The 27,949-nt window shown below is 43.2% G+C and overlaps 1 protein-coding gene across 3 annotated transcripts in view; it reads right to left on the reverse strand.

Moving 5' to 3' along the window:
* The window catches only part of larp4b (La ribonucleoprotein 4B), a 71,069-nt gene that overhangs the window by 24,636 nt on the left and 18,484 nt on the right, over positions 1-27,949 (reverse strand). For 2 of the 3 annotated variants that reach the window (XM_061796410.1, XM_061796409.1), the window contains 4 exons: positions 22,774-22,927; positions 10,133-10,312; positions 5,711-5,789; positions 5,334-5,470 (listed from right to left, as the gene is read on the reverse strand). In XM_061796410.1, coding sequence (XP_061652394.1) covers positions 5,334-5,470; positions 5,711-5,789; positions 10,133-10,312; positions 22,774-22,873 — 496 coding nt within the window. In that variant the 5' untranslated portion in view covers positions 22,874-22,927. Of the gene's footprint in view, positions 1-5,333; positions 5,471-5,710; positions 5,790-10,132; positions 10,344-22,773; positions 22,928-27,949 lie in introns of those variants that run through there. The other variant, XM_061796411.1, reaches the window with a different exon arrangement.

The raw sequence follows: 27,949 nt of genomic DNA on the forward strand, positions 1-27,949 counted from the left end.
ATGCCATGTTCCCACTCGGGGTGCGAAATTAACACTCGCCAGTCCCCAAATGCGACATTATCCGTTCGGCGAGTAAATCTCAAGAGCGCTACTCGCCACACGGCGAGTGAATGTTAGCACCCACATGCACAAACATACACGCACAAATCGTGTGTCCTGGAGCCAGTAAAGGTTTCTTTATACTCGCACGGGCGGCGACCGTGCTGACGTCACTGCAGCTATCCCACGTGCAGTTTGCCTTTGTACTCGAGTGCAACCCATGCACGCCGTTTTGAAAATGTGCTGCAGTTCACCTCCAAGTTGGGGTGTCGCTACGGCTAGTATTGGCTAGGACACCACAGAGTGGAGTTTCCTCTGCATTTTATGGCCATTTCCGGTAGCTGTTTTTACTTTCCTTTCCGGAACAAGGAACAAAGCAACAACAATGGCGACCGTGGAACAGTGCTCGCTAGAACAAATGGACCTAGATGGCCGGATGATACGTTTAATTATGCTGCAAATCAAGAAGGCGGCAGCCTAGGTGAACACAGAGTACGTTATTCACAGCATGTGACTAAAACGGAGCATTTAGTCAGCCACGTGCAAGTTCTCCCACTTAAAAAGATGAGAGAGGCCTGTAATTTTCATCGTAGGTGTACCTCACATATGAAAGACAAAATGAGAATTTTTTTTTTTTTTTAATCCAGAAAATCATGTCTGATTTTTAAAGAATGTATTAAATTATGGTGGAAAACATATTTGGTCAATAACAAAAGTTCATCTCAATACTTTGTTATATACCCTTTGTTGGCAATGGTTTTCTGTAAGTCTTCACAAGGTCTTCACACACTGTTGCTAGTATTTTGGCCCATTCCTCCATGCAGATCTCTTCTCGAGCAGTGATGTTTTGGGGCTGTCGCTGGGCAACACAAACTTTAAACTTCCTCCAAAGACTTTCTATGGGGTTGAGATCTGGGGGCTCATGTACAAAAACTTCCGTGGATTTCCTACTGAAACATGGCGTACTGTCAAATCCAGAAAACGTCGTACGTACAAAAATATCCAGATGTATGAATCTGTGCATACGCATGAATCCAAGCACATTTCCTTCGTACATCCCAATCAACGTGGAAATGAGCGCACATGTTTGAGTAGCCGACGCCTGCCTGTGCAAGCCCACATTTAAATATGCAAATATATATTTAAATGAACCCTGCGCCTGAGATCTCGATCTCTGCATGATCAGGAAAAAAAGGAAAATGAGCAAGGTAATGAGGGAAAATATTTTTTCGGAATGTGAAGTTGTTCAATGAAGTGGAGGTGAAAATCCTCTTTGGCACGCTGTCCTCTGGCGTTAACAACAAGCGAAAGAAGAGTGAATGGGACAGCGTGTGTGCGGCTGTCAATGCTGTGGAGTCAGAACAGCGCACACACGCTGAACTAAAAAAAGAAGTGGTCAGACATTAAGGTGGAGGTGAAGCGGAAAACAGCTGCCACCACAAAAGTGTGGCCAAAACAGGCGGAGGAATCAGTGCCGAGGGGCTCACCCCGTTTGAGGAGAGAGTCGCTGCGATCATGGGTGACACTGCTCTCTTGGGGTGGTGGGAGCACATGTGGCTGACTCTGATTACCCCACAAGGTAAATACCATGTATTTTTATAACTCACAACAAATGTGTTCATACAGTAACCTACACTCAGCCCTGTGATTAAGGTTCATGTGTAAATGTATGTATGGTATTTGTAATAAATCTCGAATTCAAATAGAAGCACATCAGCATATCAAAGAGGATATCAAAAACTGTGACTCCTGTTTGATTACTCAATTTATTATTTTAATACACAGGAGAGGACACGCAGTCGCAGCCACGTGCTACATTTTCGGGGGATTTGTCCACCGCCGCCGGTGTCTTAGTGTCATGGCCATGTCCTCACCCGTGCGGTGCTGGAGTTACGAGATTGTAAGGGCAAGAGGCGGCATGAATGATCGCCTTGATCAATTTATAGACGTCTTCACAAATATCAGTGATTCATTAAATACACTGGTCAACAAGTGATTTCTGAGTCCTTGTCTCCATTTCATTGTTGAAATCAAATGTTGGCGTGCATTAATTAATCATGAGTGCTAATTGTTAAGAGAAGAATCACCTTTTATTGTCATGAACATGCATGCATGTACACATAATTTGTTCTCTACATTTAACTCATCACAGTGAACACATACACATGCTAGTGGAACACACTGGAGCAGGGGGCAGCTGAAGCGCCCGAGGAGCATATGGGCGTATCAGTGTCTTGCTCAATGATACCACAGCCGTGAGTCCAGGGGATGTTGGCGGATGGTTCAGTCGGGGTCTTGAACCTAGGTCCCCCACGGTGGTAGGCGATGATCAGAATCAGAATCAGAATCTTCACCATTGGGCCACGGCTGCCCGTTCATGCATCACTAAGTGTCGCCAAAGCACCAACAGCTGCAGAAACATGCGTACACCAGCCATGAAGTTGGCGTGAGGCACCGCACATTTCCACGGTCATTTCACTCTTGATACATCTGAACTTTCCTGTGAAAAAGAACGTACGCCACGTTTTTGTGTAAACGCACCTTTTGTACATGAGGCCCTTGAGACTGGCTAGGCCACACCACAACTTTGAAATGCTTCTTACGAAGCCACTCCTTTTTGCCTGGGCGGTGTGGTTGGGATCATTGGCATGCTGAAAGACAGAGCCACGTTTCATCTTCAATGCCCTTGCCGATGGAAGGAGGTTGTGGCCCCATTCATTCTTTCCTTTACACGGATCAGTCCACCCCCAGGCTTCACAGCACGTATGGTGTTATTTGGATGCAACTGAGCATTATTTCTCCTTCAAACAACAAGTTGAGTTTTTAACCAAAAAGTTATATTTTGGTTTCATCTGACCATATGACATTCTCCCAATCCTCTTCTGGATCATCCAAATGCTCTCTAGCAAACTTCAGACGGGCCTGGACATGTACTGGCTTAAGCAGGGGGACACGTCTGCCACTGCAGGATTTGAGTCCCTGGCGGCGTAGTGTGTTACTGATGGTAGCCTTTATTACTTTGGTCCCAGCTCTCTGCAGGTCATTCACTAGGTCCCCCCCGTGTGGTTGTTGGATTTTTCTCACCACCGTTGTGATCATTTTGACCCCACGGGGTGAGATCTTGGGTGCAGCCCCAGATCAAGGGAGATTATCAGTGTTCTTGTATGTCTTGCATTTTCTTCTAAAAGTTGATTTTTTCACACCAAGCTGCTTACCTATTGCAGATTCAGTCTTCCCAGCCTGGTGCAGGTTTACAATTTTGTTTCTGGTGTCCTTTGGCAGCTCTTTGCTCTTGGCCATAGTGGAGTTTGGAGTGTGACTTTGAGGTTGTGGACAGGTGTCTTCTATACTGATAACGAGTTAAAAAAAGGTGCCAGAGCCAGAAATCTTGCTTGTTTGTCGGTGGGAAGAAAAAAAAAAAAGATTAGTCGGGATAGCCTGTCACTCTGTTGCGAGCACAAGTAGCATTAGCCACTGCTAGCTGTGAGGCCAATAAATCGTGTCATTATTCAGGTAAATGTAAAATGGCACAACTAGTTAATCTGCATTAAAGATGATGCACATTGGAAAGCAGCAATAATGTTAACATCATAACAGGAGAATGATAATGTTTACAATTCAGGGAATCATCATTATCCCGAGGGGGCATTTTGTTTATTTTGTACCCTCAAAAATACTTGACTTCAAACTAGTGTTTTTTTCTAAATTTGCTGCATGGTTGCGTGAAGTGTTGTCATGCTTTTCTGTATATATTTTATTTGCTTAGTAAGTATGATATGTTGGGGTTACTGTTTTAATTCCTGACTATGAGGAATGTTGTTAAGAAAAGAAAATGTTGCACTACTCACTCGCTTCTTTCGTTTTCAGTCCAGATGCTTTAAAACTGGCTATTTATTTCTTTATTTTTTAAACAATTAGGGCAAAAAACAGATCGGACAATACGAAAAAATGAAGTGATTTTTTTTTTTGCCAGATTGAACAGCCCTACAACAAACAAAACAGGCTTGACAGTATGAGCTAAAAACAGTAAGATAGTGTTATAATACAACAATCTGCAGTTTTACTCAGCAAAATCCAAACTCTATAAAAAACGAATTAAATGAAACATCGACAGCCTGATGTTTCAGCCTGCAAGCTGCTTAAAAGTCCTTTAAAAGTGTTCAATGATGAAAAATTAAACAGACGCACCAGGGAGTATGATCCCACAGATGGTGTAAATGCTGTTGTTGCCGACGTGTGTGAGGCCAGACTTTATGGATGTTAAATAAAGATAAAATTAAATGTAAAATGATTAAATATTATGGCCGGTAAGAAATATGCTTGATGAATGAATCTTGGTACACAAAGGCTGTATAAACACATACAAACAGGCAATATGACAATACTCACTGGCATATAGTCTTCAAACTCTGAAAAACAAGTTATAATAATATTTGACTGTGACTACTACTACTTTCTTTGTTACTGCAAGTGTCCATCTCATTGCATGAATTACACTGCCCCTCAGAGGTCAAGACGTGCACAATAGTTACTTATGTAACCCATCCATCCATTTTCTGAGCAGCTTCTCCTCACTAGGGTCGCGGGCGTGCTGGAGCCTATCCCAGCTGTCATCGGGCAGGAGGCGGGATACACCCTGAACTGGTTGCCAGCCAATCGCAGAGCACATAGGAACAAACAACCATTCGCACTCACAGTCACACCTACGGGCAATTTTAGAGTCCCCAATTCATGCATGTTTTTGGGATCTGGGAGGAAACCGGAGTACCCGGAGAAAACCCACGCAGGCACGGGGAGAACATGCAAACTCCACACAGGCGGGGCCGGGGATTGAACCCGGGTCCTCAGAACTGTGAGGCTGACGCTCTAACCAGTCGGCCACCGTGCCGCCCTTATGTAACCCATTGGTTAATAATAAATGGGTCCGTTTTTCTCATACCTACTGTTGCTGATTATTGTTCTCTGAGTAATATCACTTGATCAAGACTTTTCCAACATCCCATGCTGTGAAATCAGTAAATTATGTATGAGTCCTGCTAAAATAGGATCAGGCCGATATCAGTATCAGTATAAGTCTCCGGTATCGGATCGGAAGTGAAAAAGTTGGATCGGGACATGCCTATTGAGATTTTCAAATGCAAACAGGCAACATTTCTCTCAGACTTGGCAAGTCTAAGTCAAGTCTCGTGACTACCAAGTCGAAGTCCCAACTCCTAAAATTGGAAACTTAAGTCTGACTCGAGTCAAGTCGTGACTCCAGTCCCCCACCTCTGGCGCCTGTGTGTCACACTCACAGCGTAAAATGTCCACGATGAGCTCCATGTCTGTGCTGAGCTTTTTGATGTGATCCAAGTTGGCCACCGTAACGATTGGCACGTACTGGTCGCTGTCCATTTGGGAGATGAGGTAAATGTCACTGGCCAGGTTCTCCCTGAGGGACAAAGAGGAGGCACACATGCTTGGTCACACTTCATGGTAGGAGACGAACAGTGATGGACATTGGTGACACCTGGTGGTGCAAATTGTCCAAAATAGGTTGAGAAAATGAACTATAGAGAGCATGAGGAACTCTATTGCAAAAAGAGAGTCACAAATGAAGACTGTGATGCAAATTAGAAGGAAAATGTGAAAATGAGAAAGGTTAGGTGGAAAATGCATCAAGAAGACTTACCGGGAAAGACAGAATTCAAGGGTTTTCTTCAGGTGCTCCCTCAAACCTTCCTGGAGATTCTCAGGCTGGGGATCACTGACTGTTACCACAGACAAAGAATAAATGGGTTATTCCTGGCTACTGGTGCCTTTTCCATCCTTGAACACAAAATAATACCTGTAAAAAAAAAATTCCCAGTAATTAACATTGTTTGGGACACAGATGTCCCCCGAGACCCCCCCCCCCCCTCTCTTTCTCTCGTATCCCTCAAAAGTATTGGAAACCTTACTTGCAATAACTGCATCAAGCCTGCGACCCATTTAGTTCACCAGACTTGCATTCTTAATTTGAAATGTTTTTCCAGGCATTTACTGCAGCCTCTTTCCGTACTTGTTTCTGGGGATTTCTCTCTCAAGTCTCCTCTTCAGGAGGTAAAATGCATGTTCTACTGGGTTAAGGTCCAGTGATTGACTTGGCCAGTCTAAGACTTTCCACTTTTTCCCCCTGATGAAGTCCTTTGTTGTGCTGGCGGTGTGTTTAGGGTCATAGTCTTATTGCATGATGAAGCTTCTCCCGATTAGTTGGATGCATTTTTATGTAAATTGCCAGACAAAATGGTTTTGTAGACTTCAGAATTCATTCTGCTGCTACTATCATGAGTTACATCATTCCAGAGTTCCAGAAGCAGCCATTCAAGCCGAAGCAATAACATAACCTCCACCATGCTTCACAGATGAGCTTGTGTGTTTTGGATCATCAGATCCTTTCTTTCTCCATACTTTGGCCTTTCCATTACTTTGGTAGAGGTTAATCTTGGTCTCATCAGTCCATAAAACTTTGTTCCAAAACTTTTGTGGCTCATCTCTGTACTTCTTTTCAAAATCCAATCTGGCCTTCTGATTATTTTTGCAAGTGGTTTGCATCTTGAGGTATGTAGAGTTGGGCATCGTTTGAATTTGAGCGATTTCTGTCCCGATTCCAGTTCTTCATTTCGATTCTGGTTCCAAACGATTCTCGATTCAGATTCTTTTAGGTGGCATGGTTTAAATAGAGGGTGTCCAAATTATGAACATCAATTTTCTTTGTAGCCTGCAGCATAAACTAAAATGAACATTTGATTCAGCGTTCTTTATAACCAATTTCAATATCAAACCTATGAACTAAAAGGCAATGTGTGTGGAACTAACCCAATTGACTTATTTATTAATTATTGTTTCAGCTAAAAGTTAAATACAGCATTGTTATAATAGTTATTTGCGACTTTTATTATGTCAAATGGTTTATATGTGCAAGTATTAAGTTGACTTCCTGTTTTAGGCATGTAGCCTTTTATTTTGAACGGAACTCAGCATTTTGGCACAAAAAGTAACGACACACGACACTGGTGAATTTTGACAAGGAAAGTCATGGAACCAAAGGCTATAAAATGTTGATTCCTTTACCTACCCACCGATGAGACACAAGGTGATACTTGTGATACTGCAAGACAATGTTTTTGTGAATTCATTGTGATGTAAAGTTGCTAGTTTGACCTTTGGTGAAGTTTTAGCTCAATGTTAAGCTTTATGAGACTTTCTACTTCCTTTCCAGTATGGCAAAGTAATTTAATTTTGTGTCTGTCATCAGCTCTTACGTTGATTTGAAGACTAAAATAAGCGCTAAAACCCATCAGTGCAAGAGTGCAGCCCAGCATTTAACTTGTTAGCTGCCTCAATGTTGGCGTAGACGTATTTTGTTTAACTCACCCAATTTACTTGACTGAAGTTCCGCGTGGTGTAGGCTGGGGCTCCGAACAAGAGGGAACACGTCAGACTTCTACACATCGTGAAAGCTACCTTTGCACAATATAATCTTAATCCAAGTGTTGCACTGAGGTGACTGGTCATTTATTTTAACTTAGTTAACACTTTTGCTCACCACTGCCGTTGGTTTGTTGGTTTTTGCCGCTTCTTTGTTGGGTTTTGCCACTTTGTTATTCGGGGTCGGCGGACTGGAGGCATCGAAACTGGGAACCACTTTTTTTTTTTTTTTTTTGAACGATCCCGGGAGTGTTTGTTATCAAGTGGATGACGCGCTGGTCTCTTATGTTAGTCCCGGTTCCAATCGGTTCTCGATGCCCAACCCTAGTGGTATGGCCTGTATATTTCTTCTCTCGTAGTCTAATTCGAACAGTGGATTGTGATACCTTCACCCCTGCCCTGTGGAGGTTGGCAGTGATGTCACTGACTGTTATCTTTGGGTGGTTCTTCACAGCTCTCAGCATGACACTGTCATCAACTGCTGTTGATGCCCTTGGATGTCCTGTTCGACGTCTGTTGCTCAGTACACCAGTAGTTTCTCTCTTTTTCAGGACATTCCAAATTGTTGTATTGGCTATGCCCAATGTTTGTGCAATAGCTCTGATCGATTTTCCCTCTTCTCTCAGCTTCATAATGGTTTGCTTTTCTCCCATAGACAGCTCTCTGGTCCTCATGCTTGCTTAACAGCAAATGCAGTTTTCACAGGTGAAACCCAAACCCAAATACAAGCACGAACTAATGTTTAAGCAATCGATCTAAAAGGCAACACCTGAGCAACACCACCCATGAGTCACATATTCAAATACTTTTGCTTACTTGAAAAGTGGGTGGCTTCAAACAAAAGATGCTCTGTCCTGAGTTAACACATCTAGCTGTAAATACCATGAAATAAAATGTGGAATTTTGAAATTTTGTCTCATATTCATCTTTTGATCTGAAACTCAAATGTCTTCAGTATACAACAAAAACAAACATTCGGAGGTAACTGTGTGTGTATCTCTGACATGCAAACACCAAAGGCATGAAAAAGGTGACCAAAAATGCAAAGTGCAAATTCTGATGTTGCAGTTTGTGTGTGTGTGTGTGTGTGTGTGTGTGTTTGTGAAAACGTCTGCAATTTACTGCAGACGTCTTCTCAAGTTATAAGTGAGCTGAAATATTCACGTTTGGGCAGACAGTGCCAGACAAATACTACAATACATGAAAGCTGTTGTTTTTGTTCATATAAATGTAAACAAGAGTAGCGCACCGTTGCCTTCATGGTAACAACAACCTTCCCAACATGGCCGCCACGTGGGCACGAAAGCCAGGCTGGCTTTTCTAGTGTTACTACCGATGCCCGGGAAGCCCAATAGAAGACGTTCTGTGAGGTCATGTGATTTTCTTGTGTCGTTTGATTGATGAACTAGACTTAAACGCGCGATGCAGAAGTCGTCGTCTCGCGCAAGAAATAGTTAAGCAATTGATAAATAAAAGTAGTGAGCGGCATTTAGATCATTGTAACGGAGTAAAAGTACCGTTACTTCTTAACAGCAGAAGCGGCGGAAGTGTTTTTTCTGGTCTCGTCAACTCCTGTGACAGGCGGAACCTCAGGCCAATGCACTCCCATATTAGTCAGCCGCGGAGTAATACTCACAATTACATCTGTGTGTGGAATGGATCTAGCTGCCAGTGTTCAAGGAGTATGAAACAGCCTATGGCGACCCCCCACCCCTGCAGGAAAAACTCATCGGATCTATGCGATTTATGTAAAAGGCCTATTTGGAGTTTAAAACGGAGAATTTCATCAAAATGTGACTAATTTGTTTGGGCAACATCAAGGATGCATCTAGCATGATGCCGGTAAAGCGACGTGGTTCCAATAATTCATTGCGACATGCAAATTTGAATTATTGCAGTGATAAAGACAATGTTTGTTGTTAATGTGTGTTTATGTTACCATTAGTTCGTTGAATGTGTGGCTTATTTAACTGTCACATTTATGGTTGATTAATGGTGAATAATGTCATTATCAAACCTTTACTGTCAGTTGCGTCTAATATAGTAACATCCCAGTTAATTCAACTAGATAGTAATCAAAGTCTTATTGGGCATTGCTTGTTAATAGCAAATCTTTTAACTATATAGTGTACACACTTGCGCGTCAGCTGCGGCAAAGCTAAAAGATTGCGTCTATATACAACATGCTCATTCAGCAGTACTTTTTCGGTAAGAAAAGTCTTTCGGCCGAAACCGAAAATGCACTTTTGGGCCAATACTCGGCTGAAACATTTCAGCGGCAGAGATTTGGGTGAATCACTATCGTTCTAAAGTGTAAAATTGGTACACACTGTAGTATCGGAGTGACATGAGGAGATTGTCGGGTTACCCAAGTTGTGGCCTACAGTAGCTACTTGCGAGTGCGCTCATTTTGTATGCATGTTTGAACGTTTGTCTCTTTTAATAAATGGTAGAAAATGCAATGGCAGTTGTGGCTCTCCTTGCCCACGTCAGAGCGTTTACAGCACCTTAATTGCTCCATTTTGTTTCACCGCATGAGAGCTGCAGCGTATATGAAGCTTGTTCATACCTCAAATTTGAACATTTTAAAAAGGTCAAGGTACCACTTTATTGTTAATTTCTCATTTTTGAGTCACTGTCCTACCTGTCGTTGCAGGCGGCCCCAGCTCTGGAAATTCTGGGTAGGCTAGCTCCGAGTGCTCCAGGGTGACTGGAGCGGCCGAGGCGGGAGACTGGGCCAACATTACTGGGACTGGCGGAGGCTCATCCGGGTCGGTTAGTAGGGGCTCCTTGAAAGGCTTGTCCTCTTCACTGGCTTCGTAGCCTCCAATGCAAAAAAGTTAAAGGTCAACAATCTGAAGAAGTGAAATGAAGCGTGAACGAAAAAAAGGGAGTCAATGCTTCTTTAAAGTGCTACGTAAAGATATTTTTTTTTAAAAGTGTCCAAAGACAACATTATTTGCATAATCTGGTTGTCCTGCTTCTCTTATACAAGTGTCTTTTTAACAGTCTATTCTGTGCATATACGGGTTGAGAATTCCAGTTATGGGAGTAATGTGATGTCACTTCGTTACCAAGTTCATTATCTTGAGCGGCATGCACACACAGTCCTGCCGCAAATCATTCTTCATTATTGTGACAGTCTCCCTCTAATTGAGAAAGGTTGTGGCTTTCATATTAAAAGCAATATACTTTGGAGAAATTTCAGTTATGCGTTACCCACTAGTCAAAGAAATCAAGCTCGTAACTTAGGTGAGACATATACGACAGCAGTACCATGTTCTGTCATTCAATAATGAATATGACAAAGTTCTCCATTTTAGAACGGTTGTGGATTTCACACTGGATTTCGTTGACCGAAGAGGTGTAAATCATTTGCCATGCACTTTTGGTCACACTCCGGTCACCGGCACACCATTGTGTTGACCTGTTAGCTTGGCTTCAAAGAGTTTACTGACTATTTTGGAACGGCTCTGGCATCTGGTTAGGATGCCCCCTGGATGCCTCCCTGGTGAAGTGGTCCGGCCATGTCCCACCGGGAGGAGCCCCCGGGGACGCCCCAGGACATGCTGGAGAGACTATTGACCCTTTTCCATTGTACCGGTTATACCCCCACCAGCCTTGCTCACGCCCCTCTGGTCGCTTCTCCATTACACTTTTTCGAGGCCAAGCGGTGACAATAGCACCGCTTTTCAGAACCCCCGATGACCCGGTTCTAAAACGCAGGCCGAGGAGGGCCGTGACGTATCTGTCATCTGATTGGCTGACAGATAGGGGCGTTTCTTTCAGCGTGAGTTGTCACTTTCACAATCATGGCATCCAATGGCTGCCTGCCAAACACCGAGCGACGCCACCGAACCCAACTGAACTGTCGTGTAGTGTGCGTGATGAGTGTTTTCATGAGTGGCCGATCAGTCTGCCACTGGTTTTGCCGCGATTCAAATTTTGAATTCCCATCTTAACGTCGCCACAGATAAGCTTTCCCTCACGGGGAGAAAACAATTCCGAGTTTAGCGAGCGGCGCCGTATCAAGCCACCTATATACTGTATAAAGCCTCAAATATTGTGTTTTACATCAATACTTAACTATATTCATAATAGATATGGTACCAAAGCTTGTGACCAGAATGTATGCGAACGTACGTTAATGCTGGGTACGTTTAAATGAATGGAGCGAGCAATCCTCCTTTCAAATCTCCACACACACGCTTTTATTCTCGCCAACACCCTCTCTCTTTAGCTATCTGCTTCTTAACTATTATTCTATCTTTTTATGGTTTGAGGAATGTGATAAAATACAAGATACTGAATACACAGCATCAAATGCCTATACAGGCTCGTCGGGCATCAACTTGTGAATCGCTCCTGTCCATGGGTGCGTCGGCAAATCTACACGATGGTCCGGTCCAGTCGGGTTCGACCACGTCGAGCAGTGTGCGGCAGGCTTCAAGTAACTTTTGTTCTGTGGTTGATTGAGGAGGTGCGGGCCTTTTTGTCCATATTGGCAGCAGATGAAATACAGAGGAATGGAAGGCGCGACAAGAAACGAGCGTGTCACCTTCTTTTTGATCCCGCTCCAATCCCTCCCACTTTTGATTGGTGCCCGTTGGAATGAAAAGCAACAGAGGGCAGGCCAGGCAAGGTAAGAGCGGGTCCAGAACATTCTAGAACTTGTAATGGAAAACTGGCATATGTCTACCGGATGGCCTGCGATCAGATCAGGATCCCCCCAGAAGAACTGGAGGAAGTGGCTGGGGAGAGGGAAGTCTGGGCTTCACGCCTTAAGCTCCTGGCCCTCTGACCCAAACACGGCTAAGCGGAAGAAAAAGGATGGAGCGAGGGAGGGCGAGGGGATGGATGGAGAATTTAAAAAACTGCTGAAAACTGGGCATAAGACTCGCAAAGAAAGCAGAGCGAAGGGACCTCAAGCAGCCGTGAGGATTCTGAATCAACATTTCTGCTCAACAGTCAAGTTTATCACCTCTTTTTTATATTTAAACGATGACATTTGTCACTGTTGCAAAAGAAAGCTCTGGCTTTGCTTATTTTACGGAGGAGGAGCAGCAAAAAAAGGAATCTCGGGATTGGAATTGATAACGTTGCTGATTCAGTTTTCGATACAGCTTAACGATTTATCATCGATTCTCAAATTTGTAGTTTGGGGAGACGTGCTGAGGACTTTAAATAGATGAAAAATAATAAAATAAAATAAACGACCACTGAATATGATTTCCAGGCTTCTTGCGATCATAAAACGTTATAATTGAAGAAAAACAAAGTGCTGTTGTCTAAAAATTCCTGCGTTGTACGCACCCTGAACACACCCAATGTATCTGGAAGCAAGCGTGTGACATATGTTCTTTTGCCCTCCCTGAGCGTGTTTTACGCTGTTTAATGACACACCCCAGTTGGAGTTTACTGTAAAACTATACACACAACAAAAAGACTTACACACATTGTATATTTAAATACAAAACAGTTTTAGAGATTGCCATCTTAATGCTAACACTCAATGCAAAACCCGAATGACGGGCTAGCTAAAATTAGCATTAGATCATGGGAGGGATTTACCCTCAAATAACGACTATTCACACACCAACGCCGTACATACAGACAGATAATATAAAAATACTATACTATTATACTAACATATAGTTGTCCTAGTCTGTGAAAAACAAGTTGATTATATTGTATTTAAATTGTATTGCGACTTTCTTCTACTCTTTTATAGCTTACAGTAAATGTGTGGCTCCATGCATGCATCGTACCACACTTCTCCTAAGAGGCCAAGACTAACTTCTGGTCGTCGTTTCTGGCCAGGTGGATTTTAGCAAAACACCCGGAAAGGTTGCATGCACTGTTTTCCAGAATGCACTGCTATAGTTAAAATTACTGTATCATGTTTTGACTACGTTAAAATGCATCTTTGTACTATTTTGTACAGGCAGGGTTTAATAGTTAGTGTTGTTCTTAGCGGTATATAGTGAAATTGGTGTTGTTTATCGTCGTGGAGATTGCTGTTTTTGGTGGCAATCTGCCACCCTTGCTCGGAATAGTGAGAGTGATGTCTATTAATACCACTTGCAGGTCTCAAATTCCCCGAATGTCAGCTGGTCCGCGCATTACGTGCACTGTACGGCGTACACAATGACGTAATTGAGGCAAATAGGCTCAACAAGAGAATCGCTTACAATTCTGCAAACGACTACTTTTCCTTTCGGCTTGTCTTGCTAGGGGTCGCCACAGCGCGTCATCCTTCATGTAAGCCAATCTCCTGCATCTTTCTGTCTAACACCAACTGCCCTCATGTCTTCCCTCACGACATCCATCAACCTTCTCTTTGGTCTTCCGCTAGCTCTCTTGCCTGGCAGCTCCATCCTCATCATCCTTTTACCAATATACTCACTCTCCCCCCCTTCTGGACGTGTCCAAACCATCGAAGTCTGGTCTCTCTAACTTTGTCTCCAAAACATTTAACGTTGGCTGTCCCTCGGATGAGCTCATTCCTAATTTTATCCAAACTAGTCACTCCGAGAGCGAACCTCAACATTGTCATTTCCGCCACCTCCAGCTCTGCTTCCTGTCGTCTCTTCAGTGCCACTAATCCATACATCATGGCTGGCCTCACCACTGTCTTATAAACTTTTGACTCTTCTGTTCACATAACACACCTGACACCTTCCTCCACCCGTTCCAACCTCCTTGGACCAGTTTCTTCACTTCCTGACCACAGACACCATTGCTCTGGACTGTTTACCCCAAGTATTTAAAGTCTTCCACCCTTGCCATCTCTTCTCCCTGGAACCTCACTCTTCCCCCTCCAGCCCTCTCGTTCATGCACAAATATTGTCTTACTTCGGCTAATCTTCATTCCTCTCCTTTCCAGTGCATGCCTCTATCTTTCTCAGTGTTCGTCCACCTGCTCCCTGCTTTCACTGCAGATCACGTCATCTGCAAACCTCATGGTCCACAGGGATTCCAGCCTATACATCACCACTGCAAACAGGAAAGGGCTCAGGGCAGAACCCTGATGCAGTCCAACCTCCACCTTAAACTCCTCTGTCACACCTACAGCACACCTTACCACTGTTCTGCTGCCCTCATACATGTCCCCTATGATTCTAACATACTTCTCTGCCACTCCAGACTTAAGATCCTAGATCACCCTAACCTGCTGCACATCCTTCCCATTTCTATCCTTCTGTCTGGCCCAACTGCATAGATCCTTTTCTTCTTTTTTAGTGTCTAACCTGGCATACATGTCATCATATTCCTCGTTTGCCACCTCTTCCTTTGCCCTACATCGCATCTCAATGTATTCCTTTCTCCTCTCCTTGGTCCTCTCAGTGTCCCACTTCTTAGCTAACCTCTTTCCTTGTATGATTTCCTGTACTTTGAGGTTCCACCACCAAGTCTCCTTCTCTCCTTTCCTGCCATAATATACACCAAGTACTCTCCTGCCTGTCTCGCTGATCACCTTTCCTGTAGTGGTCCAGTCTTCTGGAAGCTCCTCCCGTCTACCCAGAGCCTGTCTCACCTCCTCCCGAAAAGCCACACAACACTCTCTCTTTCTCAGCTTCCACCACATGGTTATCTGCTCTGCCTTTGTCTTCTTCATCTTCGAGTCATCTTACGTACCACCATCCTGTGCTCTCTAGCCGCACTCTCCCCTATCACTACCTTACAGTCAGTAACCTTCAGATTACATCGCCTGCACAAGTTGTGCAACCTCAATTCCAATGAAGTCGGGACGTTATGTTGAACATAAATAAAAACAGAATACAATGAATTGTAAATCATGTTCAACCTATATGTAATTGAATACACTACAAAGACAATATATTTAATGTTCAAACTGGTAAACTATTGTTTTTAGCAAATAATCATTAACATAGAATTTTATGGCTGCAACACGTTCCAAAAAAGCTGGGATAGGTGGCAAAAAAGACTGAGGAAGTTGAGGAATGCTCATCAAATGTGTTTGGAACATCCCACAGGCGAACAGGCTAATTGGGAACAGGTGGGTGCCATGATTGGGTATAAAAGGAGCTTCCCTGAATTGCTCAGTCATTCACAAGCAAAGATGGGGCGAGGTTCACCTCTGTGAAGAAGTGCGTGAGAAAATAGTCGAAATGTTTAAGGACAATGTTCCTCAACGTACAATTGCAAGGAATTTAGGGATTTCAACATCTACGGTACATAATATCATCAATTATGGACAATTATTTTTGTCAATGTCTTTATGTCTCAAAAGTGTTCTCTGTCAATTGACTGTCTGTTGTCGTACTAGAGCGGTTCCAACTACCAGAGACAAATTCCTTGTGTGTTTTTTGGACATACTTGGCAAATAAAGATGATTCTGATTCTGAAAAGGTTCAGAGAATCTGGAGAAATCACTTCATGTAAGCAGCAAGGCCGAAAACCAACATTGAATGCCTGTGACCTTCGATCCCTCAGGCGGGACTGGGTAACTTACACATCTGTGAAGGCACCATTAATGCTGAAAGCTACATACAGGTTTTGGAGAAACATATGGTACCATCCAAGCAACGTCTTTGTCATGGACTCCCCTGCTTATTTCAGCAAGACAATGCCAATCCACATTCTGCACGTGTTACAACAACGTGGCATTGTAGTAAAAGAGTACGGGTACTAGACTGCCCTGCCTGCAGTCCAGACCTGTCTCCCATTGAAAATGTGTGGCGCATTATGAGGCGTAAAATACAACAACCGAGTCCCCGGACTGTTGAACAGCTGAAGCTGCACATCAAGCAACAATGGGAAGGAATTCCACCTACAAGGCTTCAACAATTAGCGTCCTCAGTTCCGAAACGTTTATTGAATGTTGTTAAAAGAAAAGGTGATGTAACACAGTGGTATACATGACCCTGTCCCAGCTTTTTTGGGACGTGTTGCAGCCATAAAATTCTAAGTTAATGATTATTTGCTAAAAAAAAAAAATAAAGTTTAGCAGTTCGAACATTAAATATCTTGTCTTTGTAGTGTATTCAATTAAATATAGGTTCAACATGATTTGCAAATCATTGTATTCTGTTTTTATTTATGTTTAACACAACGTCCCAACTTCATTGGAATTGGGGTTGCAATCCACCTGCGTGCTTCTACCTCCACTCTTGTAGGTCAACCTATGTTCCTGCCTCTTCTGGGGGAAAAAAAGTCTTCCACCACCAAGTCTCCTTCTCTCCTTTCCTGCCAGAATATACACCGAGTACTCTCCTGCCTGTCTCTCTGATCACCTTTGCTGTAGTGGTGCAGTCTTCTGGAAGCTCCTCCCGTACTCAAGAGAGCTTGTCTTACCTCTTCCCGAAAAGCCGCACAACACTCTTGCTTTCTAAGCTTCCACCACATGGTTATCTGCTCTGCCTCTGTCTATTTAATTTTCTTCCCCACCATCAGTCGTCGTCTTACAAACCACCATCCTATGCTGTCAAGCCACACTCTTACCTACCACTACCTCACAGTCGGTAACCTTCTTCAGATTACATCGTCTGCACAAAATGTAATCCATCTGCGTGCTTCTAACTCCCCTCTTGTAGGTCACCCTGTGTTCCTGCCTCTTCTGGGAAGAAAAAAAAAGTCTTCACTACAGCCATTTCCATCCTTTTTGCAAAGTCTACCACCATCTGTCCCTCCAAGTTTCTTTCCTGGATGCCGTACTTACCCATTACTTCTTCATCACCCCTGTTTCCTTCAGCAACTTTTCCATTGCAATCTGCACCAATCACGACTCTCTCTCTCTGTCTGGGAAGCTCAGAACTACTTTGTCTAGTTCTTTCCAGAGTTTCTCTTTCACCTCTAAGTCACAACCTACCTGTGGGGCATAGCCATGATGCATAACACCCTCAATTTCAAGTTTCAGCCTCATCTCGATCTGATACTCTTTTCACCTCCTCTTTTAAAATATCCCCTACTCAATTTCTCTTCCCATCTACACCATGGTAAAATAATTTAAACCTTGCCCCTAAACGTCTAGCTTGACTGTCTTTCCACCTGGTCTCCTGGACACACAGTATACAGTGGGGGATAAAAGTATTTAGTCAGCCACCTATTGTGCTAGTTCTCCCCCTTAAAAAGATAAGAGAGGCCTGTAATTTTCCTTATAGGTTTTCCACACCTATGAGAGACAAAATGAGGAGAGAAAAAAAAGGAAAAAAATCCAGAAAATCAGTCTGATTTTTAAAGAATTTATTAGCAAATTATGGTGGAAAATAGGTATTTGGTCATCTACAAACAAGCAAGGTTTCTGGCTCTCACAGACCTGTATCTTCTTTAAGAGGCTCCTCTGTCCTCCACTTGTTAATGGCACCTGTTTGCACTCGTTATCGGTATAAAAGACACCTGTCCACAACCTCAAGCAGTCATACTCCAAACTCCACTATGGCCAAGACCAAAGAGCTGGCAAAGGACACTTGCACCAGGCTGGGAAGACTGAATCTGTAATAGGTACGCAGCTTGTTGTGAAGAAATCAACTGTGGGAGCAATTATGATAAAATGGAAGACATACAAGACCACTGATAATCTCCCTCGATCTGGGGCTCCACGCAAGCTCTCACCCCGTGGGGTCAAAATGACCACAAGAACGGTGAGCAAAAATGCCAGAAACCACACGGGGGGGGGGCAGGGGGGGCTAGGTGAATGACCTGCAGAGCGCTGGGACCAAAGTAACAAAGGCTACCATCAGTAACACACTACACCACCAGGGACTCAAATCTTGCAGTGCCAGATGTGTCCCCCTGCTTAAGCCAGTACATGTCCAGGCCCGTCTTAAGTTTGCTTGAGACCATTTGAATGATCCAGAAGAGGATTGGGAGAATGTAATATGGTCAAATGAAACCAAAATAGAACTTTTTGATAAAAACTCAACTTGTCATGTTTGGAGGAGAAAGAATGCTGAGTTGCATCCAAAGAACACCATACCTACTGTGAAGCATGGGGGTGGAAACATCATGCTTTGGGGCTGTTTTTTTTTGCAAAGGGACCAGGACGACTGATCTGTGTAAAGGAAAGAAGGAATGGGGCCATGTATCGTGAGATTTTGAGTGAAAACCTCCTTCCATCAGCAAGGGCAATGAAGATGAAACGTGGCTTGGTCTTTCAGCATGACAATGATCCCAAACACACCGCCCGGGCAACAAAGGAATGACTTCGTAAGAAGCATTTCAAGGTCCTGGAGTGGCCTAGCCAGTCTCCAGATCTCAACCCCATAGAAAATCTTTGGAGGAAGTTGAAAGTCTGTGTTGCCCAGTGACAACCTCAAAACATCACTGCTCTAGGGTAGATCTGCTTAAAGGAATGGGCCAAAATACCAGCAACAGTATGTGAAAACCTTGTGAAGACTTACAGAAAACGCTTGACCGCTGTCTTTGCCAACAAAGGCCGCGAGACACCCTGCTGCCCCGGGCCAACTCAGTCCCGCTAAGTAGCGGCACTCCGAGCCCAAGCAGGCGTGTGCATCTTTCTCAGCTGGACAAGAAGAGACGAACACCGACATGAGGCTGGCCACAGAGGACGCTCTGATGGTCCAATCCAATCAGTGGCAGAGGGGGAAAAAAATAAAAAAACCTTCCCAGGCAGGAACTCCTCCAGCCTGTGGAAAAATGCCACGTTTGCCATAGTGCAAGACAAGGAAATTAACCATGGCTTTTTGTCTGTTTGTATGTTGAATAATAAATATTTGCTATGTAGTCTTTTTCCCCCCATGCAAACAGATTTACAGATACCAAATACTTCACACTGCTATATTTAAAAAAATGACTAAGATCTGTCCATGAAGTCATGTATTTTTTATTTATTGAAACCTATCCAGGCAAGGTATTTGCAATGACAACCTGGCTGAAGACAGCAGAGTGAAACAAAGCAAAATAGAAGAAAATACAAACTGGACAATATATACACAAGGGTAAACAATAGTTAAATATTAAATTACATCAGCTTCAGCTGTTCAACAGTCCGGGATTTCCGTTGTCGTATTTTACGCTTCATAATGCACCACACATTTTCAATGGGAGACATGTCTGGACTGCAGGGAGGCCAGCCTAGTACCCCCACTCTTTTACTACGAAGTCAATCTGTTGTAACACGTGCAGAATGTGGTTTGGGATTCTCTTGCTGAAATAAGCAGGCGCCTCCATGACAAAGACGTTGCTTGGATGGCAGCATATGTTTCTCCAAAACCTGTATGCACCTTTCAGCATTAATGGTGCCTTCACAGATGTGTAAGTTACCCATGCCACTGGCACTAACACAGCCCCATAACATCACAGATGCTGGCTTTTGAACTTTGCGTCCATAACAGTCCGGATGGTTCTTTTCTTCTTTGGCCCGGAAGACACGACGTCCACAATTTCCAAAAACAATTTGAAATGTGGACTCCACAGAACACTTTTCCACTTCAGTCCATCTTAGATGAGCTCGGGCCCAGAGAAGCCAGCGGCGTTTCTGGGTGTTGTTGATAAATGGATTTTGCTTTGCATAGTAGAGTTTCAAGTTGCACTTACAGATGTAGCGCCGAACTGTATTTACTGACACTGGTTTTCTGAAGTGTCCCATGTGGTGTTATCCTTTACACATTGATGTCGGTTTTTGATGCAGTGCCGCCTGAGGGATCGAAGGTCACGGGCATTCAATGTTGGTTTTTGGCCTTGCCGCTTACATGCAGTAATTTCCCCAGATTCTCTGAAACATTTGATGATATTATTGAGCGTAGATTACTAAATCCCTAAACTCCTTGCAATTGTACATTGAGGAACATTGTCCTTAAACTGTTCGACTATTTTCTCACGGACTTGTTCACAAAGAGGTGAACCTCGCCCCATCTTTGCTTGTGAATGACTGAGCAATTCAGAGAAGCTCATTTTATACCCAATCATGGCACCCACCTGTTCCCAATTAGCCTGTTCACCTGTGGGATGTTCCAAACAGGTGTTTGATGAGCATTCCTCAACTTTCTCAGTCTTTTTTGCCACCTGTCCCAGCTTTTTTGGAACGTGTTGCAGCCATAAAATTCTAAGTTAATGATTATTTGCTAAAAACAATCAAGTTTATCAGTTTGAACATTAAATATCTTGTCTTTGTAGTGTATTCAATTAAAGATAGGTATGATCGTTTTCTGAAATGCAGTGTTACTAATGCGACACCTTCCAAAAAGTTTAACTTTTGTCTCATCAGATCACAGACTATTTTGCCATTAGACTTGGGGATCATCAAGATGTCTTTTGGCAAAATGGAGATGAGCCTTAATGTTCTTTTTGCTCAGCAGTGGCTTTCGTCTTGGAACTCTGACATGCAAGCCATTTTTGCCCAGTCTCTTTCTTATGGTGGAATCACGAACACTGACCTAAACTGAGGCAAGTGAGGCCTGCAGTACTTTGGCTGTTGCTGTGGGGTCTTTTGTGACCTCTTGGATAAGTCGTTACTGCGCTCTCAGGGTAATTCTGGTCAGCCGGCTACTCTTGGGAAGGTTCACAACTGTTCTATGTTTTTGCCATTTCTGGATGATGGCTCTCACTGTGGTTTGCTGGAGTCCCAAAGCTTTGGAAATGGCTTTATAACCTTTTCCACACTGATAGATCTCAATTCCTTTCTCTCTCATTTGTTCCTGAATTTCTTTAGATCTCGGCATGTCGTTGAGGTTTTGAGGATCTTTTGTTCTACTTGACTTATTCAGGCAGGTCCTATTTAAGTAATTTCTTGATTGAGAAAAGGTGTGGCTAGAAAAAATGAACTCTGGTATCATGGGAAACATTTACTGTAAATTTAAAAAAATGACTAAATGGACAGCTCTTAGTTTTTAAATACAGCAGTGTGAAGTATTTGGTATCTGTAAATGTGTTTGTATGAAAGAAAAAAAAAAACATTGCAAAAATGTATTTGTCATGTATTTTTAATTTTTTTCCCCCCCACGACTGACTGGATTGGACCATCAGAGTGCCGCCGCCAGCCAGCCTCACAATGGTGTTCGTCTCTTCTGGCCCGGCCAAGGAAGACACACGTGCCCACTTGGGCTCGGACCTCCGCTCCTTAGTGGGACTGAGTCGGCCAGCGGTGGACCTTGCCGCCGGGAGCCGTGCCCGGCGTAAGCAGGAAAACGTAAAGATTGCTGTTTGGAAGACTCTCGCCCCTCAGCCGAGGAAGAGGTACACGCCTGCTTGGGCCCGGACCGCCGCTCTTTAGCTTGATCGGTGAGTCGAAGTTTTGGTTTTGAATGTATTTTAATCCTCGTTTCGAGCCTTGTGTAACGGCGCATAATGCCAGGTCTGTGAATGAAAAACTAAAAGCCTACAGAGGTCTGTCAACCAATCAACCTTCGTCAGGGTAGCTAGGGAAGTTCCTGCAAAGGTTCCTGTGGTGGGAAAGTACTCAAACGGGCGGCGACCACGCTGACGTCACTGCGGCTGTCCCACGCACAGTTTGCCTTTATACTCCAGTGCAACCCACGCGCGCAGTTTTGAAAATGTACTGCAGTTCAGCTCCAAGTCGGGAGTGTCGCTACGATTGGTATTGGCTAGGACACCACAGGGTGGAGTTTCCTCTACATTTTTATGGCCATTTCCGGTAGCCGTTTTTACTTTCCTTTCAATAACAACGAACAAAGCAACAACAATGGCGACCGTGGAACAGTGCCTGCTAGAACAAACGGACCTAGATGACCAGATGATACGTTTACTTATGCTGCCAGATGGAGAAGGCGGCGGCGTAGATGGTATGTAGAACCAAGGGCCACACTGAGTACGTCATCACAGCATGTGACTAAAATGGACCAATCACGAGAGATTATCTCGCAGCGTTCGAAGCGCAGCAACAATTTTTGCCGTGTGCGCGCCAAGCTACGCAAAGTGCCCTTAATGCTCCCTCCACGTGTGTGCGCACTGCCGCCCCCGAGTATGGGGTACCGAACCCCCTGATATGGGCTGTTCGGTCCCTGTACGACCGGTGTCAAGAGTTTGGTCCGCATGGATGGATGGATAGTTGACACGACTTACAACTGACTCATTCGTAGCGGTTGTAGCCACAGATCAAATTTGAACTGGAACTCAAGAGTACACAAATGCAGCAGATGAATAAAAATATTGACATTTAAAAAAAAATAATTATTGCGTTTTGGGGTCACTTTTCAGGGCGAAAGAATGACATTTATGGTATTTTAATTGCTGTCAAATGTGGTCACATTTTCCTAAAACAGTATGTAAGTGTTAACAACTTTGCCTTACAATGAAAATAATAGTCAAAAATACAAGCATAACCCAAGGCAATGGTATGCCAACCTTGTAGGCCATGCTGGGCTGAGGTCTCGCAGCCGTCCTTCCATGGCTGCAGGGGTGCAGTGCAGTTGTCAGCACCACCACTAGGGTCCAGGCTAAACATGTGGTTGGCCCATGCTTTCGCATTGGGGTTGAGGTCTGAAACCTTTGCGGATTCCTGTGGACAGAATTCGAGATGAGGCTCAGAAGACATGCGCCATAGCTACGGGATATAAAAGAAAACAAGCATGCATACATAAAAATAAATACAAAAGTTGCATAGAGAGCAAAACAAAGCTATAGTTTGTAGCTGCTTTTAGGGCTAGGGCTATCGTATATTTTATATTATGGACTATTCTACTGATCAATAAAGATGATTTCTGATCATCCCATGGATTATTCACGTAATTGCATATTTTTTTTTGCATAATGCCAATACAAAATACGTATCTGAGGTGCTGATATTATTTTTGTCCACTTGGGGAAGTCCTCAACACCAACTTTAGTCGCTGTTACTTTGAAAGTGTGTGTGCATTTGAAAGGCAGGGCTGGGCCTTGTGAGTGACATGGGTGCCAGTGAAAGAGAGAGTTGGTTGTTGCTGGCTCAGGATAGTGGCTGGTTGTGAACTGGCTAACCGTTAGCCAGTCAGTCTGCTGAGTTCCTCTGGGCGTCAGTTGTGGGCGTGCAGGTAGTGTATGAAAGTGCTTGTTATCTGTTTATTTTGCTACTTTTTGTCCAATAAAGTGAGTCTATCATTGATAACCTGTGCAGGTATTAAATTTTTTTTTTAACTAGCAATGGTAAGCTAACAATGTTTTGTTTAACGTAGACGTGCAGTTGTGTCATCCATTTCCGCTTTGTAGTAGATACAATCCATTTCATATTCTTTTTATCATGTGTAAAATGATCCCAAACTTTGGACATTCTGTCTTCTACAAACTCTTACTTCCTGGCTTTTTTAGGTGAGTCTGCAGTAGTTCTTGTGGAAAAATAACCACAAAACCCCCTAAATATCTAGCGAAAAACCTGATTAAAATTAAGAGTAGCAATAGAGGATGTCCGCTCCAAAGGTGGGTAGAGTATCCAAATATTGTACTCAAGTAAGAGTCCTGTTACTTGACAATGTGACAAGTAAAAAGTAGTCCTCCAAAAAATTACTTAAGGTACACAGTGAAATAATTACTCAAGTATTGAATAAATAGTAACTTCTATTGTTTTAACCACAGCATGAACATCAATAAATTAAAAATAAAATGTGAATGTGCACATTTTATACTGATATTACTGTGTGTGTGTGTGTGTGTATGTATGCAAAGCCAAAACTAAAAGTAAACACGAGTAGCGCGCCATTGCCTTCATGGCAACGACGACATTCCCAACATGGTGGCTACGTAGGCTTATCTAGTGCTATGCCCGGGAAGCCCAATACAAGAGGACGTGTGAGTACCGTTACTTCTTAACAGCAGAAGCGGCGTCAGTGTTTTTTCTGGTCTCGTCAACTACTGACTAGTCCAAAGCAGGTCACGAGTTCACAGGCGGAACCTCGGGCCGATGTGCTGGCATACTAGTCCGCCGCGGCGCAATATTCAGAAATTACATGTGGGTATGGATGGTGGATGTGTGTAATAGATCTAGCTGCTTGCGTTCAAGGAGCACGAAACAGCCTATGAGGGCTCCCCCCCCCCCCCCCTCCCCGGAAAGACTCATCGGATCTACACGATTAACGTAAATGGCCTATTTTGAGTTCAAAACAGCAAATTTTGCCGAAAGGCGACTGATTTGCATGTATGTAAGATAAATACAATTTTAAAATCTGCAACACAGTGAGACTGCAAAAAGTGAACCGCAATATAGAGAGGGACAACTGTATTTCGAAGGCCTTGCATACAGCGTGCATCCAATACGTCCATTTATGCTGGTAGATATCCGATACGCATCCGATTTTTGTCCATATTTGGAAGTGGCCTGATTACGATCTGAGGATATGTACATATACACATACACATATATATAACGCGATGGAGGCTTTGTTGTAATGCTGACTTCCAGCGTTAGGGGGCTCCAGAAATCGCAGATTGTAGCTTTAATGTTACAGGGCATCGTGCATGTTTTGCCAGTTCGTATATTGAACAAAAATTTTAAAAAATTTATAAAATTGGTTCCAACCTCAACATCAGTTTTTTGCATGTTTTTTTTTTTAATCCTTGAAATTAAAATTGCTGAGATTTGTCTGGTGTCCACAGCCATGGCAGCTGTTTGCCGGTCAAGGGAGCTGATCAAATGACAGACCAAATGACGAAACTTTGCCCTTCATCCTAGCAAAGACTCTTCTGTCACATAACACACCTGACACCTTCCTCCACTTGTTCCAACCTGCTTCGACCCGTTTCTTCACTTCCTGACCACACTCACCATTGCTCTGGACGGTTGACCCCAAGTATTTAAAGTCCTCCACCCTTACTATCTCTTCTCCCTGTAGCCTCACTCTTCGCCCGCCACCCTTCTCATTCATGCACATATATTCTGTCTTACTTCGGCTAATCTTCATTCCTCTTCTTTCCAGTGCATGCCTCCATCTTTCTAACTGTTCCTCCACCTGCTCCCTGCTTTCACTGCGGATCACAATGTCATTTGCAAACAACATGGTCCACGGGGATTCCAGTCTAACCTCATCTGTCAGCCTATCCATTACCACTGCAAACAGGAAGGGCCTCAGGGCTGATCCCTGATGCAGTCCCACCTCCGCCTTAAATTCGTCTGTCACACCTACAGCACACCTCACCGCTGTTCTGCGGCCCTCGTACATACCCTGTATTATTCTAACATACTTCTCTGCCACTCCAGACTTCCGCATGCAGTACCACAGTTCCTCTCTGGGTACTCTGTCATAGGCTTTCTCTAGATCTACAAAGACACAATGTAGCTCCTTCTGACCTTCTCTGTACTTTTCCATCAACATCCTCATGGCAAATAATGCATCTGTGGTACTCTTTCTGGGCATGAAAACATACTATTGCTTGCAAATACTCACTTCTGTCCTGAGTCTAGCCTCCACTATTCTTTCCCATAACTTCATTGTGTGGCTCATCAACTTTATTCCTCTATAGTTCCCACAGCTCTGCACATCATGCCTCACTAAGCATCCTATGTCGCACATGTAAGTATAGATGGACCAAGAACATCTACTGTACCTCTATGGCTGGCTGACTAGGAGAACTAAAATACAGAAGTTGTCCATTTACGTAGAGGTGTGGTATTAGGGCCTTTTTGGGGTCCGCCCTCTTTGTTCTGGAGTAATAAAAAGTGGGATACAAGGTGGTGGTATTGCAAAGGCCAGGGAGAGAATTACAATAGGATCGATAAATTAATGCAACGGATAGAGACCTGGGCTGTAGTAGTTGAGGGTGACATGATTTGATACTTTGCCAGATGGAAAATTGGGAATTAGGGGACTTAGGCATACAGTTACTGCATATTAGCGAAAGCAATGAAGGACACCTCTAGACTTGTAAAGGTACCTGGGGGAAAATATGCACAGAATTGTGTGCTTGGTAAAGCGACATCTAAGCAAGTGACTTCTTTTACACCTGGATAGTGATACAAATGAATTATTAGCCTGAGCTATTTTTAAATTGTCACTCTAGCAGAAATATCACGTTACTGAGGAGGAAGACGTAGTGTAGGGATTGTAATATTTATTTCTAACCTATCCACTTTCAAATACAAGTTACGCGTTTGCAGGGGATGAGTTAACTGTTTGCCCAAAGAGGAATGAGGGAAGTTGGATATTAATTGCGTTATAGAAGCCTCAGGTGGCTGTACAACTTTAAAAACTCAAATTATGGATGTGGATCCACAAACGCTAGAACGCTAATGCTTCAAAATGGGATGGTTAGGTGTTTTGGTTCAACCAATAAGTGTTCTGTGTTCAGTTTTGTCTGTGTGGTGTTCGTGGGAATGGACATCAACTCCTGGGTCCAGGTCAATGTTATTGTCTGAGAATTCTCGCTTGTCATGTTAAACGTTTATGTTTCGTGTTTAATGTTTGTGTCGTCTTAATTAAAAGCAGAAATGGAGCACCAATGAAATCACGTGACCTTTAGTTACAGACCTTTAGTTACCAAGGACAGTGTGACTGACAAGAGAATACGGTCTACACAGACTGCTGAATGACTGACCTTTGCGACTGTGTACATGATGAAGAGGGGGTGACTGATTTGTTGAAATAACATTCTTCAGGACGCCCAGGAGGATGCAGCTTGATCGTGTTGTCGTATTGCAAGTTGTTGGAGTGCTGACTTAACGCTGATTTTTATGTGATTCTTGGTCTATTGACATTAACACTTTTGTGAAACAGGTTAATGAGTGATTGGGGAATAATATCAATGTTGGGTGCCGACTTGTCCCTTCTCTGGAATATGTATACAGGAATTATGAATTATTAGGGGTATCTTTTGCAGAGTTGTGATTAATTTATATAAGGGTTTGTTTGCAGGTCTTGTCAGCAGGGGCTCTGCGACGGGGAAGATGACATGTTTGATTGTGGATGGTGTGTGTGGATAGGAGGAAAATTTTACTGCTACATTAAACGCTCACACATTATATTTATTTATTTTAGCACAACGACCACACACGATGTCCTCTTTTCCATCTTCGTACGCCTTATTTTCTTTCTTCGTTTACCCTTAGTGTTATTTTCTTTTTTTAGTTTCTAGTTGTAGTTGTGCGTTTCTTTAAATACACCATAAAATTCCACTCTTGGTCATATTTTGTGTGTGTTTTGAATTTAAGTAAACCTCTGTAACCTAGGACTCAAAATGTCAGAGTGTAGCAACCTCCAGATTATGAGACTGATTAAAAAGGTTTGTCGTCATTTCGCCTAAAGTTAAACTTGAAAAAATTTACATGCTGCCCTTTTCGAGACATTAAGTTTGATTTTAACAATTAAAATCAAATTTACGATAAACCGGAAGTAACGCAAACGTCGTTCCCGGCTTATTACTTTATCCTAAATTAATTACAATTCTTATTTGACATATAATCGCTACAGTTCCATCTTGTGATCGGTTAGCGTTTTTTTTAAAATTCGGTGCTCGGTTATCGGCCCCAAAAATTCTGATCGTGTAAAGCCTAATTGTATGTCATTTTATGAATGTTGAACATGATGGATTTCTACAAACAAAAAGACACAAGCACATA

The sequence above is a fragment of the Phyllopteryx taeniolatus genome, chromosome 14 (assembly GCF_024500385.1).
Source record: "Phyllopteryx taeniolatus isolate TA_2022b chromosome 14, UOR_Ptae_1.2, whole genome shotgun sequence".
NCBI classification, from domain to species: domain Eukaryota; kingdom Metazoa; phylum Chordata; class Actinopteri; order Syngnathiformes; family Syngnathidae; genus Phyllopteryx; species Phyllopteryx taeniolatus.